This window comes from Chlorocebus sabaeus, chromosome 15 (genome assembly GCF_047675955.1).
Source record: "Chlorocebus sabaeus isolate Y175 chromosome 15, mChlSab1.0.hap1, whole genome shotgun sequence".
NCBI lineage: Eukaryota > Metazoa > Chordata > Mammalia > Primates > Cercopithecidae > Chlorocebus > Chlorocebus sabaeus.
The window spans coordinates 76,099,920-76,124,764 of NC_132918.1; the positions used below are offsets into that span (position 1 = coordinate 76,099,920).

The 24,845-nt window shown below is 37.5% G+C and overlaps 1 protein-coding gene across 2 annotated transcripts in view; it reads right to left on the reverse strand.

Moving 5' to 3' along the window:
• The window catches only part of GADL1 (glutamate decarboxylase like 1), a 168,525-nt gene that overhangs the window by 98,411 nt on the left and 45,269 nt on the right, over positions 1-24,845 (reverse strand). For both annotated transcript variants that reach the window (XM_008009354.3, XM_073023666.1), the window contains exons 6-11: positions 24,508-24,623; positions 18,940-19,019; positions 18,763-18,817; positions 13,579-13,695; positions 8,727-8,791; positions 8,356-8,437 (exon numbers count right to left, since the gene is read on the reverse strand). In XM_008009354.3, coding sequence (XP_008007545.1) covers positions 8,356-8,437; positions 8,727-8,791; positions 13,579-13,695; positions 18,763-18,817; positions 18,940-19,019; positions 24,508-24,623 — 515 coding nt within the window. The remainder of the gene's footprint in view (positions 1-8,355; positions 8,438-8,726; positions 8,792-13,578; positions 13,696-18,762; positions 18,818-18,939; positions 19,020-24,507; positions 24,624-24,845) is intronic.

The window sequence follows — 24,845 nt, forward strand, 5'->3', positions numbered from 1 at the left end:
CTTAGTATGGCATAAATGTTTCTATTACGTTCATTCCAGGCTTCCTTTTATTCCCTTAATCTTATGTTTCTTCCTTTCTTAGATTTTAATTTATATAATCTTTCTGTGCTGTGGGACCCTAATCAGTTTTGTTTCAAGCTGAGATGGAAAAAAATTAGTGCGTAAATAGAATCCTCTCTCTGGGATATTTTTCAACTGCTGGTCTTTTATCAAATGACAAAAGGACACAAAGGCAGAATTTCATATTTTTCTTGTCATTTTTTTAGTGAATCTGAAGTCCTCTGATGACTGGCAGAGAAGCAAAGATTGGAGTTCCATACTGAAACAGGCTGACTGCCAAGATGAGTGAATTCGTTACCTGGAAGGGCGTTAGAGATTCCTACACCCTCAGGGTTCTACAGAAACAGGCAGAAAATATAAAATCCAATAATGGGCAAAACCCCAACTCATCTAAGCCAAACTGACAAAATAAATGTAGCTTAATCAGTAAGACCAGGTGGCAGTCACCCAAGAGTTTTGAAGGAACTCAAGGATGAAATTGGGAGACTGTTGGCCAAGATGCTGCATCCAACATTACAGACAGCCATTTGCAGCCAACTGGCAGATTGTGAATGTCATTCTGTTCATTAGAAGGGGTCAAGAGAGGACCCAGGGAGCCTTAGAAAAGCAAGTGTCTCTTCTACTTGTCCAGTCTCCAATAAAAGACAGCATCATTAGATACTAAAACAAAAATAACTTCCTAGGGGAAAGACAATATGGTTTCTGAAAAAGGAAACCATGAGTCACTGGTTTATTATTGGTCTCTAAGGCATGTAGGTAAAAGGCCAAATGTTGGCACAACCCAGAGTCAAGATTTTTAAAGTTCCAACATGGGATGGGATGAGAGGGAGGTAATGGCTACATCAAGCCATATGGATGAGACGAGACAAACGATTTCCATACCCCTTCAAAAAAATTCCTCTATATTAGCGAGAAGGGACATGCTTTGAGACTTGAAAGATCAGGATGCATGATAAAGGACATATTACTCCACACTGTGGGTAAAAAACTTAAAACACATTGCCATTTGGTGGTATTGGAAATAGATACAGATTTAGTCACTTCAGGAAACATTTTTTAATTGAAAATTAGCTGAGGCTTGGGTTTTATACTCAGTAGTGGAGCAATAGTGGTGAGTGAGACCCATTCTATCCTCAAGTAGCTCTCAGTGTACTACACAGATGATTCTAAGAACTGTGGTGCCCAGTTCAAGCTCTGCATTAGGACCGGTACACATTTATGACTAGATGGTAACTGATGATTGAGATCAGGTAGTACAATCACAATTACATAATAACACATAATAACACATCTCTTGGGGCCACAGTCAGCAATAGCAGCAATATACTGAGCTGTATGGGTCAAGGATCTAAAGCAAAATGCAAATTCTCTTGTTAAAATGAATGGCAATGGTAATACCAACAAATCCTAAAAATTTTATTGGTTTGGCGGAGAAATAGATAATGGATTCTGAACACAGGAGGTTCTAACATTATTATCCCTTTACCTTTTAGAGAAGGAAAGCAGAAATGACAGAGGTGTTTGTGATTACTGATGAAATCATGTTTTTTAATGTGATGCACCTGCAAAACTTCGTGGACAGAAAATTACCTGTTGCTTATTATAATTTTTAAAATACAGGAATTAAAAAGAGTATTTACCAATCAGGAAATCAATGAGTTCTCTGTGTTTGATTCTCAACTTTGCCGAAAGGCCTGGGAAGAATTTTCTGAGCTCAAGCAAGAACAGCCCAGACACAGAGGATGATTATGGCAGCATGAAGCACAAGAGATTGATATCTCCCCTACAAGTCAAATGCTTCTCTTTTCTGATCAGTTTTAAACACCTACCTTCCCCTTTTTCCTGCTACATTAGCTGGTAGGCTGCCATCCTAAATAAATTTACAATGTACCTGTACAGAAAAAAGTGTGAGTGTTCTCTGGCAGGAGAGAAAAAAATTTCTTTGATCAGATTGTTCAGTATTTTCAAACCATCTAATGGCATTTCCATAGGAACTCTATGAAGAAAAGCAAGAGCTATGAAAGAAATCCCCACAAAACCAGATTCAGTTTGTTCTAGTTTCTCTGATTTAAAAGAAAAATGTATTTTCTTTCTTTCTTTACTTGCACACTTTTTAATGGGCATGTAATAATTGTCATTTGTAATATCATTCAGAACAGAAATGAAAATGGGGCTAAGAAACCTGCTTCTCAGGTATATTTTCCAGCAAAAATTCTGTCTTTTCCTGGCAACCACACTGGGAAATGACATTAGTCTCCTTTTTTTCTTTACATTGCAGTGTGTGGCTCAGCACATCCTCAATAACTATGTGTTGAATGACTATCCCACTCTTTTTTTGCTACTCCTTCTCCAAAAATAAAAGTGGGGGGGCGGGGAGGGTCTATATTCTGAGCCTCCTCTAGAATAAAGATGAAAGGAAAGGAAAAGCCTTGCAAGCTTATCTCCAAGGCCTCACATTTAAACCCTAGGTAATTTACAATTGCGTGTCAATACACTGAGCCAAAGAAGATCCCTGAGAAGGAGGTATAAAATGTCAATAGATACAATTAGAAGGAAAATGTTTGCATCTGTGTCAGTAAGTGTACAAATGTCTGCCTATCAAATTGACAAAACTATGCCTGTGATGTCAAAGGTTAGAACAAAAACACATGCATGCACACACACATGCATATATATATACACACACACACATACACATACACTCCACTAATGAGAATGTAAATGCTTTTGAAGAAAGATTAGGAAACCTGTATTTAAAAAGCATTATGAAAGCTAGATACTGCTCTTCTACTTCTAGGGATTTATGCTAAAGTAAGACTAAAGTTTGTGCAAAAAGATTTAGTCTCAAAGATGGTAACCAAATTTGTAATAGACAAAAATTAAAGTCATCTGATTGGTCAGCAATAAGAGGTTGGCCAAGTTAATTATGATACATTAAGATTATAGGACTTTCTGCAGCTATTAAAATTGTAATAGCATCCATATTGACATGAAACAGTTTTCATAATTTTGTTAAATAGAAAATGCATGCTAAAAGCAAGATATACTGCAAATTTTTTAGATGAAGGATGGTGTACACACATACATTTAAATGTAGGTATACATTGGGAAATACATAAAGGGCATCTTCAGATATCAGTATTCTGTGTTGCTTTTCATTCACCTTTTTATCTGAATTTTCAGACTCATTGGATGATGAACATGAATTACTTCTGAAATAAAAACATTAAAAATGAACATGATTTTAAAAAACCCATACTGTCAACATAGTCTTTCTAAAAAAGTAAAATTCACTTGAGTTTTCTGTAGCATCCAGGTTCAACAGAAAGGCATTGTGAGTTCAAATGGAATGATAATGGTAGGTAGAAATAAAGAGGAATCATTTGTACTTAAAATGCCGTCTGATTAGCATGTTTCATGTTCTCATACCTGTTGGGTTTTTTTTTTGAACTAAAAAATGTCTCATAAACACTAAAAATCAAAAAGCTGATACTGAGATTTTTCTCCATCTATGTAACTGATTCTTAGAATATATTGCCTTTTATTTTAGATCAAAGCATCAAAACTGTCTTTGATCCAAAACAGCCACGCAAATCCTGCATTTACCTCTGAAGTCAACCCTTTTTTAAATCCCTGATTTTCTTTTTATCCCTGTGATTCAAAGGGGGGGTTAGTGATAATACAACTTTGAGAGCAACAGCTGTGCTTTGTTCCTGAAGCAGTCCTATTTACTAACACAGGAAATCAAAAATGCAAAAGCTACCAGTCAATCAGGAAAACAGCATTGTGGATGTCAGGGCTTTGCAGGTACAAATTAGGGAATTAGTTTTTGCCTGAAGAGCAGTATATTTACTAAGTAATTTCCTTTCTTTTAAACTAGAGTTATCCTCTTACATCAACAGAAGAAGTACCAATTAAAATCACTATTCATCAATGATTGTCCTAACACAAGCCTTGTGTTAGGACCTAAGCAATAGAGCTCATCAACTATAATTTTAATCATTGTATCTTGGAGTTTTCAAAAGGAATAATTTGGGGTGAGGGAAAAATTCAAATTCTTAGTTACTGCTGACATGAAGGCAGATATTGCTGAGGATGATTAATGTATTTAATCATTCAGTTTTTAAATAGATACTAGATTTTTTTCCCTTTTCAGTGAATACTTGCTAGGCACTGACAACAAAGTGGTGAATATGATGATAGTCTTTCTCCTCATGCAGCTTACATTCTAGTGGGAGAGAATATTACATGAGAAGTCATAATTACAAATAGTAATTATACACACTATGCATATAGCAACTAGATAAGCACTTTAAAGGAGGGAAACAGAGTCTGAGAAACAACACTGGGGAGGTGCAAGTTTATCTTGGTAAGTCTGGGGACTCTTCAAAGAAGAGGGTGACAATAAGCTGTCACACGAAGGATGAAAGTCATTCACATGCCTCACATTTTGTATGGCTCAGAACACAGTTATCCAAAATATGGCACCTTGGAGGTCACTCACTGACCTTCTCTCACCTTTCTTCCCTGAAACATGGTCATAAATAATTATTTGACCTATCTCCCCTAAAAGGAGGCTGTTAAGACCCTCGTTCTGGAGAGGTCCTACCCTATGCCTGGAGGCCAAGAAACCTGGACAAACAGGCCCTGCAAAGTCCCCCCTGCCAGTATATGACCATACTTCTGCATGATTGTCTAGAAAAATAGTTTTACCTGGGCCTTTGGAGCTTCATCTCTGGAAGGTTCTTGTTTCACATAAAATATTGGTTAAATAAGCTTGTTATGCTTTCCTTTTGTCAATGTCTTTTGTTATAGGAAAGTCAGCCATGAACCTTGCAATGGGTAAGGAAAAGAGAGGACTTTTTCTCTCCTACATGTTCTTCTCTGTTTGGTTAGCATCACTCTTTGTGGTCTTCCCACCATCTCCCTGGCCATTCTGACTCAGCCTTCATGGGGAATCCTTCCTCCTCTATCTAATCTCTAAATGCTAAAGTTTTTCAGGGCTAAGTTCTAGATCTTATTTTCTTCTAATTCCAAAGATCCTCCCAAGGCATCTAACCCCTTCCTATGACCTCACATGTCATCTATGTGTCAACAATTCTGTAACAGACTTTACCATACAGACTTCTTAGCTTTGGGTCCGTATGTCAACCTCCTATGTGACTTCCTCACTTGAATACCTCAGAAGAACCTCATTTAGTATAAGCAACACTGAAAGGTGTTTCACTCTCAACTCTTCTCCTCCAGTGATCTTCATCTCCCTAAATGGAATCATTCATTCAGTTGCTGTATCCTGATGACTGATACAGCAACTGAATGAATGATTCTATTTAGGGAGATGGACATGACACCTGTTTCTCATCTCCCATAATAATTGATAATGAATTGATAATAGTTGATAATTCAGCCCTGTCTAAATGGACAGCTAAAATGTATACTAAATATCACATTTTCCCATCTCTCTTGCCATCAACTCTGGCATAGGATATTACAAGCCTTTTTTTAGTCTTCTATCTATTCTTGTTCCCCTCTAATTCATTGTCCTAAATGAAAATCTTTTCCAATAACTTTTAGTTCTTCTGTTGTTCTAAAGATCAAGTCTAAAATCATCACAATAGTCTCTAAGACCCTTCATGATCTACCCACTGCTTGATCCTTTAGTCTCATATTATGTCAATCTTCACATTATTCTCTATGCCTCAGTCAAAATAGGCTTTCTTTTTCAGTTTTTTAATTTTTTAAAAAAGGACATTCCTTTCTTAAAGAATTTTTACATGATGTTCCTTCCACCTGGAACATCATAGATCTCCCTACTGTGTATTACTGAAGTGACATATTCTTCTCTATATCAGACAAGGGTGCATTTGGCTGCAACTAACAGATTACCCAATGGAGATGGTTTCAGTAGTAAGAACATTTAATTTTAACCACTGATATCACAAAGTCTGAAAGGAGTCACGTTTTGGGGGTGCAATGTTTCAAAATTACCCCAATCCAAGACTTTCCCTTTGTTTCTGTCATTCTGTGCATATTAATTTTTAAAATTTAGGGTAATTGCCTTATGGTAACAACCCATATATCAAGTCTGATGCAACTGCATTCAAGGTAGAAAAATGTGAGAAGAATGCTTTCGTACAAAATTCTTCTCAAGGTCCTCATCACATTTTCCTACATCACATTAGACATATCTACGTCATATGGAAACTGCAGGGGAGGCTAGTTAGGTGAATATTGGGAGATGGGCAAGAAGAGAAGGAGGCTGGAATGCCTGTTGATTTTTACAATCAACAGAGTCTGACATTCATTGGTGCACTTATCAAATTAGCAGTTAAAAAATTATATATCTGCATTTTGTTCATTGTCTTCCCTGTGAGATTAAAAGCTCTTTGTCTCTGAGGAATATGTCTGATTCAATGCTATAAGAGCTTAGAATCGCACAGTGTCTAGCCTACACAAATCGTTTATGCTGGTTGATGGAATGAATTAATGATATGGAAGAGAGAATAACAGGCAGAAACCAGGTACAAAAGAGATAGAAAACTGCCAACACAAAGCTTAAACTGATTGCCATATCTCATATCTCATGGTTCAGCTTTCTATTCCATTTAAATTGAAAAGTCTTTTCATTTAAAAAAAAAAAAAAAATCAGGCAACTTTTTGAAAGTGCTCAGTTCTTTGCACAGTGAATAGAATTCCCCTAACCTCTTAATTCATGCCATGAAAACAGACATGGTTATTATTGTCACTAAGATCCAGGAATGAATTCTTTTTTAAAAAAAATAAAATAAAACCCTGTTAGGGAGTTATATGATCCAGAAAAATTTAAATTGTCTCAAGTACATAAATGTAATTCAGTTGTTGGCTAAATTACTCAAATATTTAACAAGAAAAGTGTATGAAAGCTAGAAAGTTATTTAAGAGTAGTCATAAAATTTTTAGTCTAAGTTCCCCACTCCTTAGCGTATCACACCAACAGATAAGTTTGTCATTCAGATTGTCTGATTTAGGTAGAAAGCACATGTAAAATACCTCACTCATTAAGGATGCTTTTGATACATTTTTGTTTTTATACCTAGACCAAAAGAAAACTTGAGTAAATTCTTATCTCTGTACCATCCTAAATGTGTACCTATGGGCAAGTTGATTACGTTCTTTGGTTCACAATCAATATAGTAATCTTAAACTACCTTTCAGTTATAAATACAGTCACACCACAATTTTAAAACTTAAATTTAAAAATTAAATGGTATTGAATACATTCAACTATATCCAACCTAATAAAACATTAAGGAACTGATTCATATTTCTGGTGGTGTCTATTTCTATAGAAGCAAAACCTGTTCCTAGTTTCTGATGGACATTCTGTTTGATCATGTCAAAATGCACAGGGCACTAGCATATAAATATCACAATTTCTTTACAAAGTTGTAAATAGCTACGCATGCAAGACTAGGTTTCAAGTTTTAAAAATAGTTTTCATTTGAAATAAAATTCCTTAAAAACAGAAAATGACTTTAACATTGGCAAAGGGAGTCCCCTAAGAAAAAAATGTAAACAGATGGCTGAGAAAGATCACCCACATGCTGAACACAGATCTTGAGGAGGCATTTCTAAGAATGAAGTAGCACTTCCCAGCCTGGGCCACTTCCCACAAGGATCCTTATTTAACCCATGGAAAACACAGAGTTTATACCTCCGGCCAACAGGAGCCTCAACTTTTTTCCCACTTGCCTCACAGTTATCCAGACAAGTTTCCAACTCTCCCTAGCATTCCAAAAGAAGCTAAGTACCAACCACTTGGGATGAACAATCCCCTAATAAATCAGTGTTCAATGATCAGCCCTGAACAAATGTCTTCCCATATAAACGGGCTGTTAAGCCCTAGCTAAGCATATTAAGTATTCAATTTAATGTATGACACACATCTGTTTCACTTTCTCAGTGAGCAGAAGTTTCAAGATAACTTAAATCCCAGACTTAATCAAGGAGAAAAAAATCTTGGCAATGTTTAAAACTGAGTTTTAAAATATAATCCAAATGCGGTGAGAGAGACCATTTTGCTGTAACTAATGAGATTATATAATACCTAAATCAAATCCACAAAATGACCTGAGCAGAATCACTAAATATTTTATGTAGGCTTCTTTGTCTTTCATTTAGAGACCATCAACATTTCCCAAAGACCTTCAATTTACACCTTGCCCAAGTCATCAAGAGGTGAGCAAAAATGAAGCCCTTGGCAAACACAATGACTTAACCTCCTTGAAGCCCAAAGAACACAAGAGGAAAACTTACAGATTTGTCTTTCACAAGGAGAGCACAGCACTGGATCCCAGCCATCAGCATCTTGTGTGGGTTCCAGGCCACAGAGTCAGCCCTATTTTTTAAACAAAGGGACAGAGAAGGGAGAGGACTCGTTAGTTTCCACAGGCAATGGAATACTATCATTATCAGTATCTACATTCAGTACTCATACAGTTTTACTGTTCTACAGAACTCCTTGTCTGAGTGGTTTAAGGAATTAGGTTTTGTGTTTGTTTTTGTTTTTTTTGGTTTATTTAAGGAAAACAATTACTTTGTTTTTTCCTATTTTCAAAATATCACTTAGTCCAAAGAGATCCCTTTGCCTGACAAAAGTTGGCTAGACACCAGGAAACTACATTTACCTGTGGATGCCATGCAGAAGCTTGCGGTGCTTCCTCGACATCAAAGCTGAGCCACCCCAAGAAGCCTGTTGAGATATTTACAGTACCAAAACAATGTTATTTCAATGTTATTTGTTTGCCAGTGGATTGTCATGGAAAACCCTCAGTGATGACCTCAATCCGCATTATTTGATATTTCGTTTTATGTCATGTTACCCGATTTGTACCCCAGGAAATTCTGATCACTGGTTCTACTCAGGCAACCAGAACCTCATCACAATAGACGGGCCCTCACTGACCCTTAGAATTATAAATTCACATGTCATATATTGGTATATTAACCAATTGAGCTATGTGTGGATGAAGAGGTTCAAAGTCTATGCCCTCTTGTAGCTTAGACTCTAACATAGACAACATGTTCACAATGCTAACATTTTGCCATTCAGTGTTTGATGAGACATGGGCTAAGGACTAGCATTCTACATAATGAACAAGGCATATTATTGACACGGTAGCTAGAAGACCAACTAGAATGATCTAGGTGGAAACATCTGTTAATGAAAAATTAGATCATTTTAGCTAAATGGCTTTCAGAAATATCTGCAAATGAAACAAGGACAAATGAGAGAAGAGAGCAAGCTTGGGACATAAGGAAGTTATCCGCAGGAGAAATAAATTTTGTGAGCAAAGGAGAGGGGGAGCTCAGATAAAATCCCATAGTCAACAGGTCTGGAGCAAAGGGAGAAAAATTGATGTAAGAAATACAAAAGTTAGTATGCTTCTTGAAAATGGAGCAGACATAAATTTTAATTTGTAGGACATTAAAGGATAACTGTATTGAGAATTTGAGGGGACTAGCTTGGGCTGTATTGAATGCTTTCCATGTTTATTTAAACCTTACAGCATTCCATTAAGAATGGAGTTATGATCACTTCCACTTCTTCTAAAGTTCAGAGGTGTTCAGGTAAATTGTCCAAGGTCTTGTCAATAACAAAAATCAGATCTGAGATTCAAAGCCTATTCTCTTGTCATGTTAACATCATTACTTAAGGAAGGTGACAATTTGGCCAAAGTGGGGAGTATAGCAAGTGCAATGAGGGTGACAAAGATGCTTCAGGCAATAGGTAAGTTCAGGAGTTGCTTAGGATGTAGCAACCTCTGTTTTTGGCTATGGAATTTAAAGGCATAGATAGACCTTAATATATAGAAGGAAGTGGCAAGGTTGTATGCATCACAGATATGGAAGATAAAGAAAATGAAGTATCTCCATGATCCTCAGACTACTACAAAAGCTGGGCCCATTGGTAGCCAATGAGAAAGTACAGCACAAGCAACTTTGTGGCCTTAAATCCCACTTAAAAACAACTTTCATTGACAGCTGAGACTAGGGTAAAGTGAATGAGTCAGTAGGGTGCATAATTCAAGGAGGAACTCAGTCTCAGAGCTGGACTCTTGCAAGGCCCTAAGAGTGAATCCTTCTTAAAATTTGAGCCCTGTGAATCCCACTGGCCTCATATTAGCACCAGCCTTGATCCCATGGACTAGACTCTCCAACAACTCGATGGGGGTCCCCAGAGGCCTGTGAGGTCTGATGTGTTTCAAGGATGTTGTGTGTTCAAATGCCAAAGATTCCCAGGTAAAGGATTAGTAACTTAGTATTGTCAGTCAAGTTCCCTTCCTGTTGCATTTTCTCCCTTACTTGGATTCACAATGGACCACGTGCGACTAAGGCTGAGCCACAAAGGCAAATGTCCCCAGCATCTAGGAAAAATTTATCCCAGCCTACACCTGAGGATCTCCAGATCTGGATTTTGAGAACTTGGTCCTTGCAAATATTAAGATGAATTACATATCACATTTTTCTTGACTTTCATTACATATCCTAAATCCTAAATTACCTACTTTTCTCACTTCTCTTATTGCCCAACCTCTCTGAGAACCTTTCAGTGACAACTACAGGAAGGATTAATTAGTCCACTCAGTTACACCTGTTTACTCGCTAACCCTTTCCACCTACCTCACACCCTACACTTCTACTCCTTCATGCTCCCTGAGCTAGTGTCTGCCTCCATTCCTTCTCCAGAAAGGTCAATAATCATCTCCCAATTCTAGTGAACTGGATTTAAGTTTTGAAATCACAAGAACTCTTTCAAGGTATTAGTTCACCAGTTTACAAAGTACTTTGGCAGGATTAGGAACAGCTCATCCATAAATTTATTCAAAAAATAAATAAAACACTCCTGATGTAAATGCCGTACTTTAATTTGCTTTACTCTAATTCCTAACTCCAGAACCTGTGAAATTATCAAACCAATCACCTAAATGATGGAGTTTGGCTTTCCATCTCAATAAAGACTATCATTTATTAAGCTCTTACTATGTGTGAGGCACCACAGTTTATCATTTTTTATATATTTGTCTTTAATTGGTTAATAAATTAATAGTAGAACCAATCCTGAAAGGGAAGTGAAGGAAGGAATGGAATTGAGATTTGGTAGCTTCTAAAGCCCAGGATTTTAAATATGTTTGCTGCCTTCTATGGGACTTGGAATGAAGAATGGGTGAGAGAATAGGAAGCTTTGCTGGGAATGAGGCTTCCAGCAGCTACAACCTCTGATTTAAAGAAGAGCTAGACCAGTCCAACATTTTGCTCTCAGACAGAAGCTCGCATAACAATTGCCCTCATGAAGGAAGAACTGTACGGGAGGTGAAAGAGTCTAATAAAACTAGTTTTTCTTATTCGGTTGCTTAAAAATGCATTATATTACCAAATTGAAGACACTATCAGATGTAAGCATCCCCATTTTTTGTGTACTACTAATAAAAATTGACATCAAAATACCAATTTCAGATGTTAAATTTTTTTCAAATAAGTGCATCTTAGAATTAATAAAACATGATATGTATGCAGAGCAGTATTGTTTTACTGAAAACTCAGAACAAGTAAATGTCTTTTCATTTTTAAAAAGAGATAATGTCAGTTTTTAATATTTTAAAGAAGCTTTAAAATGCCATTTAGAAGATTTCCAACAGGTCCAAGCAATTATTGCAATTTGTTAATATTTTCTCTTTAAAAGTAATAAAGTACCTATGGCATATGAAGTTTCTTCAACATAAGCTACATGTTCCTGTAATAACATTTTATTGATTTGACACCCACAATACTAAAGGATGGGTAAACACTGTCTTTAATTAAAGACAGTAAACACTGTCTTTAATAAGCCAGATAGGCTTGTGTCAAATTTAATCTAATACTATAGGCATTTGCCAGATGGGCATGCTATGCACAAATAGGATAATTTGGTGTGGTTTACATTCCCTTATAAAGATGTTTTCTTCAAAGACTCAACCTTTAATTTTTAGAAAACCGAAAGAGCTTTTCATTCATACTTATAAATCACAATTTTCTCTAAGCCCCATAAATCTCTTAATGTCACTCCCAATTTAAAAGCTGCTGTGGTTACTGTTTTACATAAACTACTTACTTTTACATAAACTATTTACTTTTCTCCGTTTTATACAAACTACATAAACTATATGATCCATATGTGATGTTTCTTTTATGAGAGTATAATATTTAGGTATAACTGCTGATGTATTTGATTTTTTTCCCCTTATTTCCACAGTTAAAAAATGCTCACTTCATATTGTCTTTTAGGATATAATGTATTGTTATGCTTCTAAGTCTATAAAAATCAATAAGATATAAGTTGAAATATGAACAGATACAAATGCTAAAATCCCATTAAGAAGTCACAGATAATCTACCTGAAGTATTGCCATTGGCATACTAATAGAAGCAATAACTCTAGTGAACTTTATACTACTGTTGCTCTTACCAAATGTTAGTATACAGTTAATGTAAACTTTGAATCATATCACAGACGCTGTACTACATGATACGATTGGATTGAAATAAACACTTCGAAAGCATAAAATCATCTAAACTACAAAATTATGTGTGGATATATCCCCCAAATGCTGTTTTCTTTTGTTCAGCAAGTCAAAGAATATTGCTTCTGATAAGGAGGATCTGAAACTATCACTTACCAGAGGAAAGGTCCCAAAATACCACATGCAATTGTCTCTTTGGTTAGAATCAAACTAATTAACTCCTGGTTTCACAAAAAAAATTTAATTTTAAAAAAGAAAATTAAAAAGCTCAACAAGTGTTCATAGTTGATGGAATTCAGCATTCTAACCCTGGAGAAGTAGAATTTTTAAAGTTGCCTTTTGATTTAGGGAAATACGTATTTTGAATTAACCACAGGACTTACAAAATTTTTTTTAAAAGCCAATGTTTTGTTAAACAGTGAAGAGTATACTTTCCCAACCCCCCTCAAATAATTACTTGATAGATCCAGAGAAAACTTGCTTTAGTGATAGCATGCAATTATGTCATGTAGCTTTTTGCATTTCCCAGCTGTTGGGCATCATAATTTTAGAGCTAGAAGATCCTTTACTGCCCACATCCACAGTCCCCCCTCTTTACAAATGAAGAAATTGAAATCCAAAAGGCTAAGATCACAATGAAGAAGAGGCAGATGAGAGTCTCAAACCAAAGTGTCTCAGCTCCCTAGTCCCAGATGTGTCCCTTACACCAGGCTGCTTCAATGACAGTAGATTTGAGGACCAAAGATGGCTCATGGGAGTGAAAGAAGCAAAATGGAATCCAGAAAACTAAAAATTTACGAAGCCTTGGAATCTTCTCATTTATACTTCACAGAAAGCGGCATACTACTTTTCCCCAATTTGAAACATAAATAAAAGCATTGGGGGCTCCACATCTAGTTTCTGAGAATAAGAAAAATATCATACCAAGGCTACAAAAAGACCAAAGGTTAAACAGGTATGTACACATAGATGAACTTACATCTACATGAAGCCAGAGGCCGTGCCGCTCACAGATGTCTGCTATTTCATCCAGAGGGTCAAAGGCTCCCAACACAGTTGTACCAGAAGTGGCACAGACAAGAAACGGTGCTGCCCCCTGTAAGAAGGATCCAAAACACAAAGAGAATTGTCACCGTCATCACTAAGCTTGTCCTGAAATAGCTGGAAAATATAAAGGGTTATGCATCCAGAGAGTTACATGGTTTTTTTTGGAGATAGTCACTAATTCAATGGGTGTTTTTAAATGTTGTCAATATGTGGTCTCTTGGCATTATAAACAGATCAAGTGTACATCTTCAGTATTCTCAGTATTCTTCAGTATTCTCATGTTCTTTTTGTAATGTTTTGCTCTTTAAATTGTCCAGATAGAAATTTAATAACTTCAGCTGCAACAGCAAACTGACATTTTGTATGACTCCTAATTTCTTCCTGAAAAAATTGTGCCATCACTGTCACCTTCTCAAAAAAAAAAAAAAAAAAAAAATGGAATATGAACAGAGCTCCAGGAGTAAACCATGCAGGCCTGTTTGCTTGTCTCCTTGTAAAGTAAGTGCAGTTATAAAACAAAGAATGTAGAATATACTCAGGTACAAATTCAGCATCAGAGGAGATAAGGCAACCTCACTGAGACACATTCTCCAAAACAGGTGCTGCAACAGAGAAATCCATTGGCATGTGCTGGAAAAGAAAATCTGTATCACTTCTATCATGGTTATTCCTCCTCACATAGCTGATGACTGCATCTCATGGAGTGAACAGGCGCTGGTGGGAAATAGAGAAGGAAAGGGAGAATGTGGGTGCACACACACACAGTGAATGGTTATCTCGGTCAAGCTAGTCACACGCTTTGTCCCCATTAAAGGACTCGATGCCAACCAGATCGAGGAAGAGTACATGAAGTTGTTTCCACATGGATTGCTCCAGGATGGTGGCACAGATGTGTTGCTCGCTGTGTAGGTGCCCTGCAAGAACACTTGCAGACAAATGTGGGGGTGAGGGGAGCAACTAGAATATTAAGATTCGAGAGCACCTGAGAAATAGTGACAAGAATGTTTACTGCCTCTAAAAGTTGTTTACTGCCGCTAAAAATTATTTTTTTCTCCATTTAGCATGGAGCCACTTTTTCCCCTCAGTTTTATAAAGTGCATGCTCATTGCAATATATTTTTATGTCCTTTTATGCCAGGGATTATTGTGTTTGAACCAAACTCTTTCCAATTTAACTGACTTTTGACAGAAAGATGTTATTTCTCAATGGAAAATGGGGCAGAGCAAGAATATATGGTTTGCATCTCTAAATTGAGACTCATACAGATCAAAGTGATGGTATATAACAAATCCATTTGCCATCTTGGGAGACAGCTGTGGCAAATAGAATCAATTCCATCTACCCAAAACTTGTAGAGCCAAGTCAGTAGGTGACAGAGCCCTGGAGAAACCAAAGGTTTTGAAAATTCTTCCCTGTATTCAAACTACTGACAACTATGGCTTTATCATACCACTGACCTAAAGGAAATAAGACCAGCTTTACATCAATCATTAAAATCATTAAAAGCAATAGAAAAAGTAATTTACTAAAACCATTTAAGGTGTCTTTAATGGTTGGGCTTTTCCTCATAAACTATATGACATCCTGACAGTCATGAGAAAATACCTTTGCAAGCTATTATAGTCTATTAATGAGTTTTTCTCACCTTTTAAAAAAGATCTCACTATAAATACAAGCCCAGAAATTAAACTTTTGCAATCTGGATTTAACCTTTTAGATTTTCTTCCCCATATCTCGTGCTGTTAATGAGAAAATTCAGTAGAAACAGTATTGATTGCATGCTGCCAGTGAGCTGTACTGCCTAAGAAAATTTGTCATTTCTAACACTCATAACTCTAACAAAATGTCTCTAAATATTCAGTGTTCATCCTAGTTTGAGCTTGTCAGTAAGCCCTTTAGAACCTATGATGCTTTGTGGTTTTCACCATCTCTGTAATGACATCAAGACAAGGTCACCGTGCAACAGTTTTTCAATGGATTGTCATAGGCCAGGGAGTTGAATCCCAGCAGAAAAAATAGTTGATGTACTACTATTCCTTATATCTGAAACAACACAAGTTAAAAGCTTGAAACAAAACAACTAGGTCTGAAGCTACTGAGAAAAATGAACCAGTCATCATGTATTATTATCTCAGAATGGATGCAAGGTTTGTCCTTGGTGAATCCAGGCTCAAGTATTAGCTGACTTGAAAGAAAACTGAGGAGACATACCAACTTTAACCCCATTGCCCTACTTTTAAATGTGCCTAAAGCAATTTTTACTTTTCAAAAACTTACTTTTTTGAGTTCTCAACTTTAGTATTATGTCCGTTTCATGTACTTTCACTGTCAAAACAAACAAAAATTTGAGCGACGAAAATGATAATGACTGTGGTGGAATAAAACCCTCTATGCTAGAAATATGAATTCTTAATGACATTAAAAAAATAAGGATTATCTTTAGGGGATGCTAGGCAACAAACTCACTATTTTAAAAATTGATAAATAAGGGGAAAGAATAGGACGTCTATCCTGTCTTGCTGTGCAGTGTTTCCTTAGGGAAACAAAATGAGGAGGAATATTTTTCTTTATAGCAGAATGCCTGACAAGGAAGGAGAGAAGGAATTAGGACATCGCTTAATGAAATAATGGGTCTAGACAATGATCATCAATGGCAGCAAAATCCATCAAGTGAGAAGCTGATGGAGGGTATATTGTGATGGATAGACTGATGATACCAGACGCCACCAATCAATGTTATTACAAAAAAGAGACACAGGATGTCTCCTGATGGCAGGACCCATGAAGCCTCCCTGGTTTTTAAAAAAAGAAAAATACAGCTTAAATCTCATTGAGTCTCAAGATCTAACTGCCAAATTACAGAAAATATAAAGAACAAACCGGATGGTGCAGAGGAGGTGAGCACTTAGGGTCTCAAATTCTTGATGTAATCCACAAAAATCTATAACGTGGAAAGCTCTACAGGACAAAGGACCTGATCTTTTCAACAAATCAATGGTAGTGGGGGACAGAGGAGGGAGGAGGAAGCCTATAGATCAGAAAACATTTACATTTGACATATCAACCAAATGCAATTTGTGAACTTTATTTGAATCCTTAATTCAGACAAGCCAACTATTTTTTTAAAAGGGCAATGGGGGAAATTTTAATATACACTGAAGATTTGATATTAAAAATTATATTTTAAACAAAACTATGGTATGTTTTTAAAGCAAGTATATATCCTTTATAAATATACTCAACTATTTATAGATCAAATGATATTATGTCTAGGGTTTACTTCAAACTAATCTAGTGGTGATATGAGGGAATGTAGTACAGATGAAATAGAAAGGAGCCTAATGGCTGTTGATTACGGAATGGGTATATGAAGGCTTATGATATTAGTCTCTTGGTTTTTGTGTGTGTTGGTTTTTTAGGAAACATTTACAATTTTTTGTAATGAGAAGTTTAAAATTTAAGAAGTGGGGAATAGGGAACGGAGAAAGGGAAGAAGGAAAGGAGAAATAGGGAAGAAAAACAATCATGACACAATTAATATTCCCCACCAAGATTAATAATATATGCAAATTATTTTTGATAGGAATTTGTGTAGAAAGAAATGAAACTAAAACTAGAAAATATCTGCAGTTCTCAGCAGAACGAACTTACAAGTTGTTACTCAGAATTATACCCGAGTCAAATCTGATTATGTAAACCACCAGATAACAATCAAGTTCACTTGTCATTGGAATGTTTAAAAAAGAAATGTAGATGAAGGACACATACCTGAAGTCATATATCTGCAATAATGGCAGAAATTTTAAATACAGAAGTTCAAGCCAAATATTGTGATCTAGCATTCCCCAGGGCTAGGTGATTTTTATGAAAACTTGAGAAAAAAAAAGTATAATAACAGAACTGTAATATTTGAACTTAAAAACATTTAAAAACCCATCCTTGTTAGAGGATGAACTCCTATGAGGATAGATACACGTGTATCCCAGCTCGGGAGCCAGGCTTTTTATTTTTCCGTAGTCATGCCTGACTTTGTTGCTACCTATTGGAAAGTTACTGGAGAATGGACTCAAGCTCCATTAGCAGGTAGCAGTGGGATGGGAGAGAAGCAGCAGATCTAGCAGGCTTTTGGTCCAAAAAGCAAAATGGCTGACACCAAAATAATGACATTTTTCTTTTTTTTTCTTTTTGAGATGGAGTCTTACTCTGTCGCTCAGGCTGCGGTGCACTGGTGTGATCTCAGCTCACTGCAACCTCCGCCTCCTGGGTTCAAGCGATTCTCCCGCCTTAGTCTCCCGAGTAGCTGGGATTACAGGCGTGCGCCACCAGGCCCGGCGATTTTTTTTGTGTTATAGAGACCGGGTTTCACTGTATTGGCCAAGATGGGTTGGATCTCCTGACCTCATAATCTGCCCGCCTCAGCCTCCCGAAGTGTTGAGATTACAAGTGTGAGCCACCGCACCTGGCCTAATGACGTCTCTTTTTAAAATGCAGGTGTTAAGGCCAGCCTTGGCTGGAGCCATAGCAGGTGCACAGAGCCATGCCTTGCTTTCTCCAATATTTCAGTTTTAATATGTTCTAGCAGCTAAGGAAGAAAGGACGTTTTGCCACTGAACTACTAGATACAGACCCAACAGGGGGGTGATAGTAATAGATGAGTTTTTGGGTTGGAAGCAACCTGGGAGAATAGGTTGGTCAAGAAATCAGGAATCACCCTGAATGCAGCCCAGAGAAAATCGGTTTGTCCTGCAGATTTCTCAGAGGGAGGAGTTATAAGGAGAGGAGATGCTGGGGCCCTGCTGGAGAGACTGGGTTCATCCTTAGAGCTGCTTCTAGCCAAGAATCCTGAATACTGGTGATTTCATTGTTTTAATAGGCTCCAGCTACCTGGGAACATGAATATCCAGGAAACTCCACAGAACATGGAGAGCCAAGCACTTGGAAATAGAACATCTGTAAATGAGTTTTCCTATTTTAATTCCAACATGCTCTCTTCTCTCTCCCACACACAGAAATGGTTTGGGCTGTTTGCATTCTCTCCTTGCTATTCTGTCTCTCTCATAAGCGCGCGCACGCACACACACACGTTATCTCTCCCTCTTGCTTTCTCCCCTCTCACCTCTTTTCTGGCTTGCCAGACTTGCTTCTCCAGTTCCTCCGGTATCATTTTACCTCTAAGGGACAAAGATTTGAGACTTTCAGTTATGTTTTGTAGTTAACAGACAATGATACTGCTTTATAAACCGTATGAATTTTTCCCTCCACCCACCAGGCTTCCGGATCCTGTCCCCATTACCTTCCATCTGTTTCCACAAAGCAAACATTCTCAGTGCCAATCCCAAGAAAAGAGGCTGCCTTCTTCATGGAGTAATGACACTGAATTAAAAGGGACAGTGGGGAACGGAGAGACATGAATACATGACACAAAAAAAGCATTGCTTATTATCAGAGGCGCAGATAAAAGTCAGTATGGTTGAGCATAGTCTTTGGGACATCATTGCATAAAAAAGTAATTGAGCTCCTTAGCATAGTGGTTGAGAACATTCACTTTGGGGTCAGAGAAACCAAGATTGAATGTCAAGTATTCCAGTTATAACTATGGAATCTTGAACAAATAATATACAGTCTCCAAGCCTCAATTTCCTAATCTTTAAAGAGATCATGCCAATAATGCCTACTCCATCTGCTTGTGATAAGTGGGTTAATAATATATGTAAAGGGCTTAGCACAGAGCCTGGCACATGGAACAAACCAGGACACTGGAGGCTGTTGTTTTCCATCCCATTGAGAAAAGTAAAGTTTCTCCTGATGCTACCCCTAAGACTTAGTATTAATGGAAATTTAGAATCTAGTCCACTGCTGACTTGAAACCCTCTAAGGAGAGGGCATGACTCTATCTCAAAGATTGCAATCACAGGCTAGAGAGGAATTTAATTATTTCTTAGAGCAAACAATGAGTTATAGGTGCTGATCAGACACTTGACCAATCTGGTTTAATACTGAACACAAGACTGAAATTAAACACACAAGAATGTGGCTAAAATCATAAGAACGAGAGTACTAATAGACAAACCTACTCAGCTATGGCATGAGTGAGGCTAATAGGTGAATATGGAATTAAGTCTGGTCTATTTCATATTGATAAATAGTAGTGTGTGCTTTACATTATTGGGCCTTCTCTACACTACATGCAGCCCATAAAATAATTAGCATGCAAACAATGAATATGTCGCTTTTCATACATTAGTGAGGACAGGTGGTCAATTCTTTTTCATCCCAGAAAAATGAGGGTGCTAAAGGGACATCATTGTTCCAAAGAAAATCTTAGTAATTTGTAGGTATGAATACATTAAAAGAGTAGTCATGCCTTCACACTTCACTTGATATATTCCCTCAAATGTGGTAATTTTTTCCTTCTTTTGTCAAGAGAGTTTTATTGGGAGCTCTTTTTTTAACTCTGTAAAAATAAATGCAGAAGTAACATCAGGAACAGTGAAACCATTCTAAATAATTAATTTCCAAATATCAAATAGGACATGTCCAAAATGCCTATAGGATGCTTTTATTTCAGGTTGTAACAAGACTATATGCATACTGAAGAGTAATGATGTACATGAAAGTGTAATTAATTCTCTACTTGCTCCACCAGCCTATGCTGGTTGGCGGTAACCTGCCTGCCATAGCTAAGGTGACACAGCTCGGGTGAGTTACTTCTCACCAGAGAGTTGGGCTCTGGCAACCAAACAGCTATTGATTTCATAATGATAAATGCTAGCCTACCCCACTGATATCTACCTATAAGGAAAATCACAATGCTCTCCCCCTGAGAAATAGCAAAATATCTCCAATCAATGAATCTGCTGAATAAAAAAAACTTGTAATCGGAATAAGAATAGTGGAGCTCTCTTTAAGTACCTCAGTGCAAATTACAACCCAATGTCAATCTGAGATAGACAGATTAAAAAAAAAAAACTCTACAAAACTGAAGTTTAAATATCTGAAAGCTTCAGAGAAGGAAGAGTCCTGGAAGGGGAACAAAAGAAGGTGATGCTTCAGACATGCTGAGTAGTTTCAAGGAAAGGAAAAACCTAGAAGGCTGGAATTCAAAAGCAAAAACTGCATTTAGAAACAAACAGTGGCTGTTTCTATCACTGGCAAAAGATAAGTCGGTTGTTCTAAGACCCAACCTCCCCATAGGTTTCATAAATCTACAGAAGACGAAAAAACTCTCAGTGGGTGTTCCTTTCTATAAAGATAAAATGGCAAGTGCCTACATGAAAGACAGCATTGAGCAGGAGTTTTACTTTCTGGCTCCCACAAGGATTTTTTTTCTATGACCTTGAGCTGCTCAATGAACTGCTGCTTTCTCCTCAGTGTACACTGTGCCCTGGACACCTGGACTCCAATGCTGACTAATTTGATTCTCAAGTTAGCTGGTAGAGAGAACGGGGTAATAAATGTTACATTTTAGAGAATGAAGAAAAAGTTTCCAGGGGATGTCTCTAAGAACACACAGCTGGTTTAATTCCCGAAGAGGCCAGAACCAGAAGCCAGATAGACTGAACCCCCCAGACTCATGCTCTGCAAGATGTCCTATGAAGCACCTGCTTGCCTGTGGAGAAGACCTGCAATCACATCCCATCGCAACTCAACCTCAGCTCTCACTCAGCGATCAGGAGGAAGTGAAGGAGGCACCTTACGGTGCAAAATTTAGAGGCATGACCCTGAGACACACCCTAGATAACCTACCTCACTTGCCTCTCCCAGCCCAAGCCCTGCTAGAGAGGAGCTAGGCCATTGATTACTGGCCTGGGAGGTAAGAGTTTCTTTTTCACCCTTGCTTTTTAGTGGCAAATCATGATCACTACTTTATGCTAATTCCAGAAGTGATCTGAAATATACAGGAACTTTACAAACTTGGGATTTCTATACACCCATGGAATTTACATCAAAGTGCAAACCAAGTCATAGATTTATTACTTTTATTTCCCCAAAAGTTCCCTTCTCTTAGATTCCCATTTAGCACTAGAGAGGCAACCTTGGATATACTGACAGTACAGAGGTTTTAGTCGTGATCTTGCAGGTCTCTATCTATCAATAGTAGAATTACAATAAAAGCCTAACGCATGCAAAAACACCTTCAGTGGTGGGTACATATATTCTGCACTTGATGGTGCAAGATAGAGATGGAGTAATTTGGGGTAGCACAAAAACTGGAAAAGACCACCTAATAGAACAGTACTGGGCCATGGACCAAACCCCTAAAAGGAAATAAGGGAGATATAGCAAAAAGACTAATGCAGAGTTTAAGACTGTTTAGTAACACAACCTTCTTTAATTCTTTAATGAAATAGATTGATTTGTTGTAATAAGTAGTAAAGGCAGTCAATAAAATATGAATTAAAATAGTGCAAATGCTATAACTTGACTCTTTGAGAGAGCAGGGAAAGGAATGAGCTGCAAAGTAGTGTTTCAACCAATGGAGTGAAAATATAAATTCAAGGCTACAGTGTGCTCGAAGTGATGTAATTTTTCTGTGGAATTCACACCTAGTTCTTGGTTTTTCTGGCTCCAACTTCTGCTGGCATGTTAGCCAAGGCATATATTTTGCCTCTATTTGGAAAATTTTTAAAAACCACTTAGTTCTGGTTTCACAACTACATAAGGTTTCACTTTCTTTTCACTCCCAATTCACAAGCCCCACCTGTTACTGATATTTCCCAGGCATCATCTTTATTCTAGGCTTCCATATAATATCTTTCCCCTTTCCATGGTAATTATTCCAGAAGAACTCCAGCAAGCTTTAAACCAAATGAAGAATGAAAAAGGCAAAAGTAAAAAACCTGAGCTGATAACCAGGGAGCCATTTAATCAGCTTTCCCACGCTTGGAAATAGCAGTTTGAATGCAGAAGAGACTCTGCATTTATGATCCACTGGGGTCCCTCACACTGAAATATCCAGGGCTGAAGCATGAAGAAGGAAACTCTATTCCATAATAATCCCAAATAATCAGGTACTTTTTTCCAGCTGTCCATATTACCAAACATTCTTCTCTTGGTACAGAAAGAATGTCTTATGAACAAGAGCCTCGAATGGCCGAGTTAAGAATCTCAGGCTAGATGATTCCTCCCAGTTGCCTCCCATCACTCAACTCCCACTTTGCACTTAGTGCTGAAAGAACCAGAGCAAAGGTCAGACAGGGCAAGAGGAAAACATGAGAGTGGTCATATTTTCTCCTACTGAGGAGAAATTAGTGCACAATTGGTCCTTTTGCAATAAGAGACTAACTTTTATATTTAGAAGAAAACGATAGATACAGGAAAGCCCAGCTGGAAATAACAAACCCTCAGTTTTTTATTTTGCCCACTTCATGTTAATGACAGGATACCTGGTATTACCTCAGAAGGTAAGAAGCTAAACTCATTCTGCCAAGAACCTGGGTGATGAAGCAGTGGTAGAATAGACAGAGGCATCCACTGGAGTCACACAAGAACAGGAAAGGGAAAAAGTCTCTTCCATATAAAGGATGCACTTAAGCTGTGCCATCTACTTCTGCCCACCTTGTTGTAGCTTGATCATTCTCCTAGTAACAATTATATTTAATATTTTAAAAAATCTATTATGTCTCAGATGCTACTTTACATGCAATTACTCATTTAACATTTGCCAAAACTCACTAATCAGCAACTACTGCATGGTTGCTGGATTGTTCTAGTGGTTCCAGTGGTACTCTGTTCCATGTATTCAAATCCTCTGCCTGGTGACTTTACAGCAAGTCTCCCCATGAGATGGGGTCTTCCCACATCTTGGATCTGGACTCACAAATGGGACTTTGTCAAGAAAATGAGGCAGAAGTAACAATGGCCGGTTCCGAGGCTAAGACTCAAGAGGCCTGATGTGTTGCCATGCCCTTTTACACCTGCACCATTGCCATGAGGACACACCTAGACTGACCTGGAGAATGAGAGACATATGGAGCAGAGAGGCATCACTGGAATCATCCAGGCTGAGCCACTCATAGATGGGCCATCAACCAGCCAACCCCTAGACGTGGAAGGGGGCCCAGCCAAGAGCAGCAAATTTGCCCAGCTATCTTGAGACTTACAAGAGATAATATACAGTTATGAAATGATAACTGTATATTTGGGGTGATTTGTGGGTTATAAGAGCTAAGCGATAAACTTATTTTTACAAATTTAGGAAACTGAGGCACAGAGAAATTAACTCAAGGTTACTCAGATAGTAAGTGGCAGAGGCAGAGACTGAATCCAGGCAGCCTAACTCAAAGCCAATGTACTTATCCACCATCTGACCTCCTACTTGAGTAGAGAGTAAAATAGAAGAGATTGAGAACTGTGGCAAAATCTCTCTCTCTCTCTCTCTGTCTTTTTCTCTCTCTGTGTGTGTGTGTGTGTGTGTGTGTGTGTGTGTTTTCGTTGTTACTGTATATCTTTTCCCTGGAAAAGTAAGATACACATCCCTTATATTAGCCAATCAAAGCAATCATTTTACAAGGAAATGTGAGTAGAAGACATAGCTGAGATCCATAGTGTTCATCTAAATACTGACAAATAAGACACTCAAAAAAAAAGAGATTCACAGAGATAGCACTTTCAAATTTAATATTCTTTTCTTAAAATGTTTTTACAGACTATACACTTTAAATAAAGGTAATTACACAAAATTGGACCAAGTGTTACAACATCAAACTCCTTAGAATTTACTTTGGAATGAAATACTATGTTATACTGCAGCATATCAGTCACATGAGTATAGGACACAATCGCATCAGGAGTCCTCAAACAAGCCCTCTTAAATATACATTCTCAGAAAATCTATATTCAACACAAAAAATAATTTTACCTCTGCAGATGTGAAAAGGATTAATCTTGGCGAACCAGACAGCCCCTTTTCCTTAATATCGGGACAATATTTGTACCTAGCTAAATTCATTGCATACATATTGGACACTGAGCCACCTGCAAAAACAAAATTAAAATGGCATATTTGTAGCATGAAGTTGTAGCTCACAAAATGCTGAATACAGTGGAAAGCATGGATGGCCATGGCTGCGCTAGTCTAATGAAAAATCACTGTGAAAAGCACATGAGCAGCGACCTCCCTGCTCCCACTACTCTGAAGATTTTATTGCATACCCTAATCTCTAATTCCAGAACTTTTATTCTTAGGAAAAAAGATAA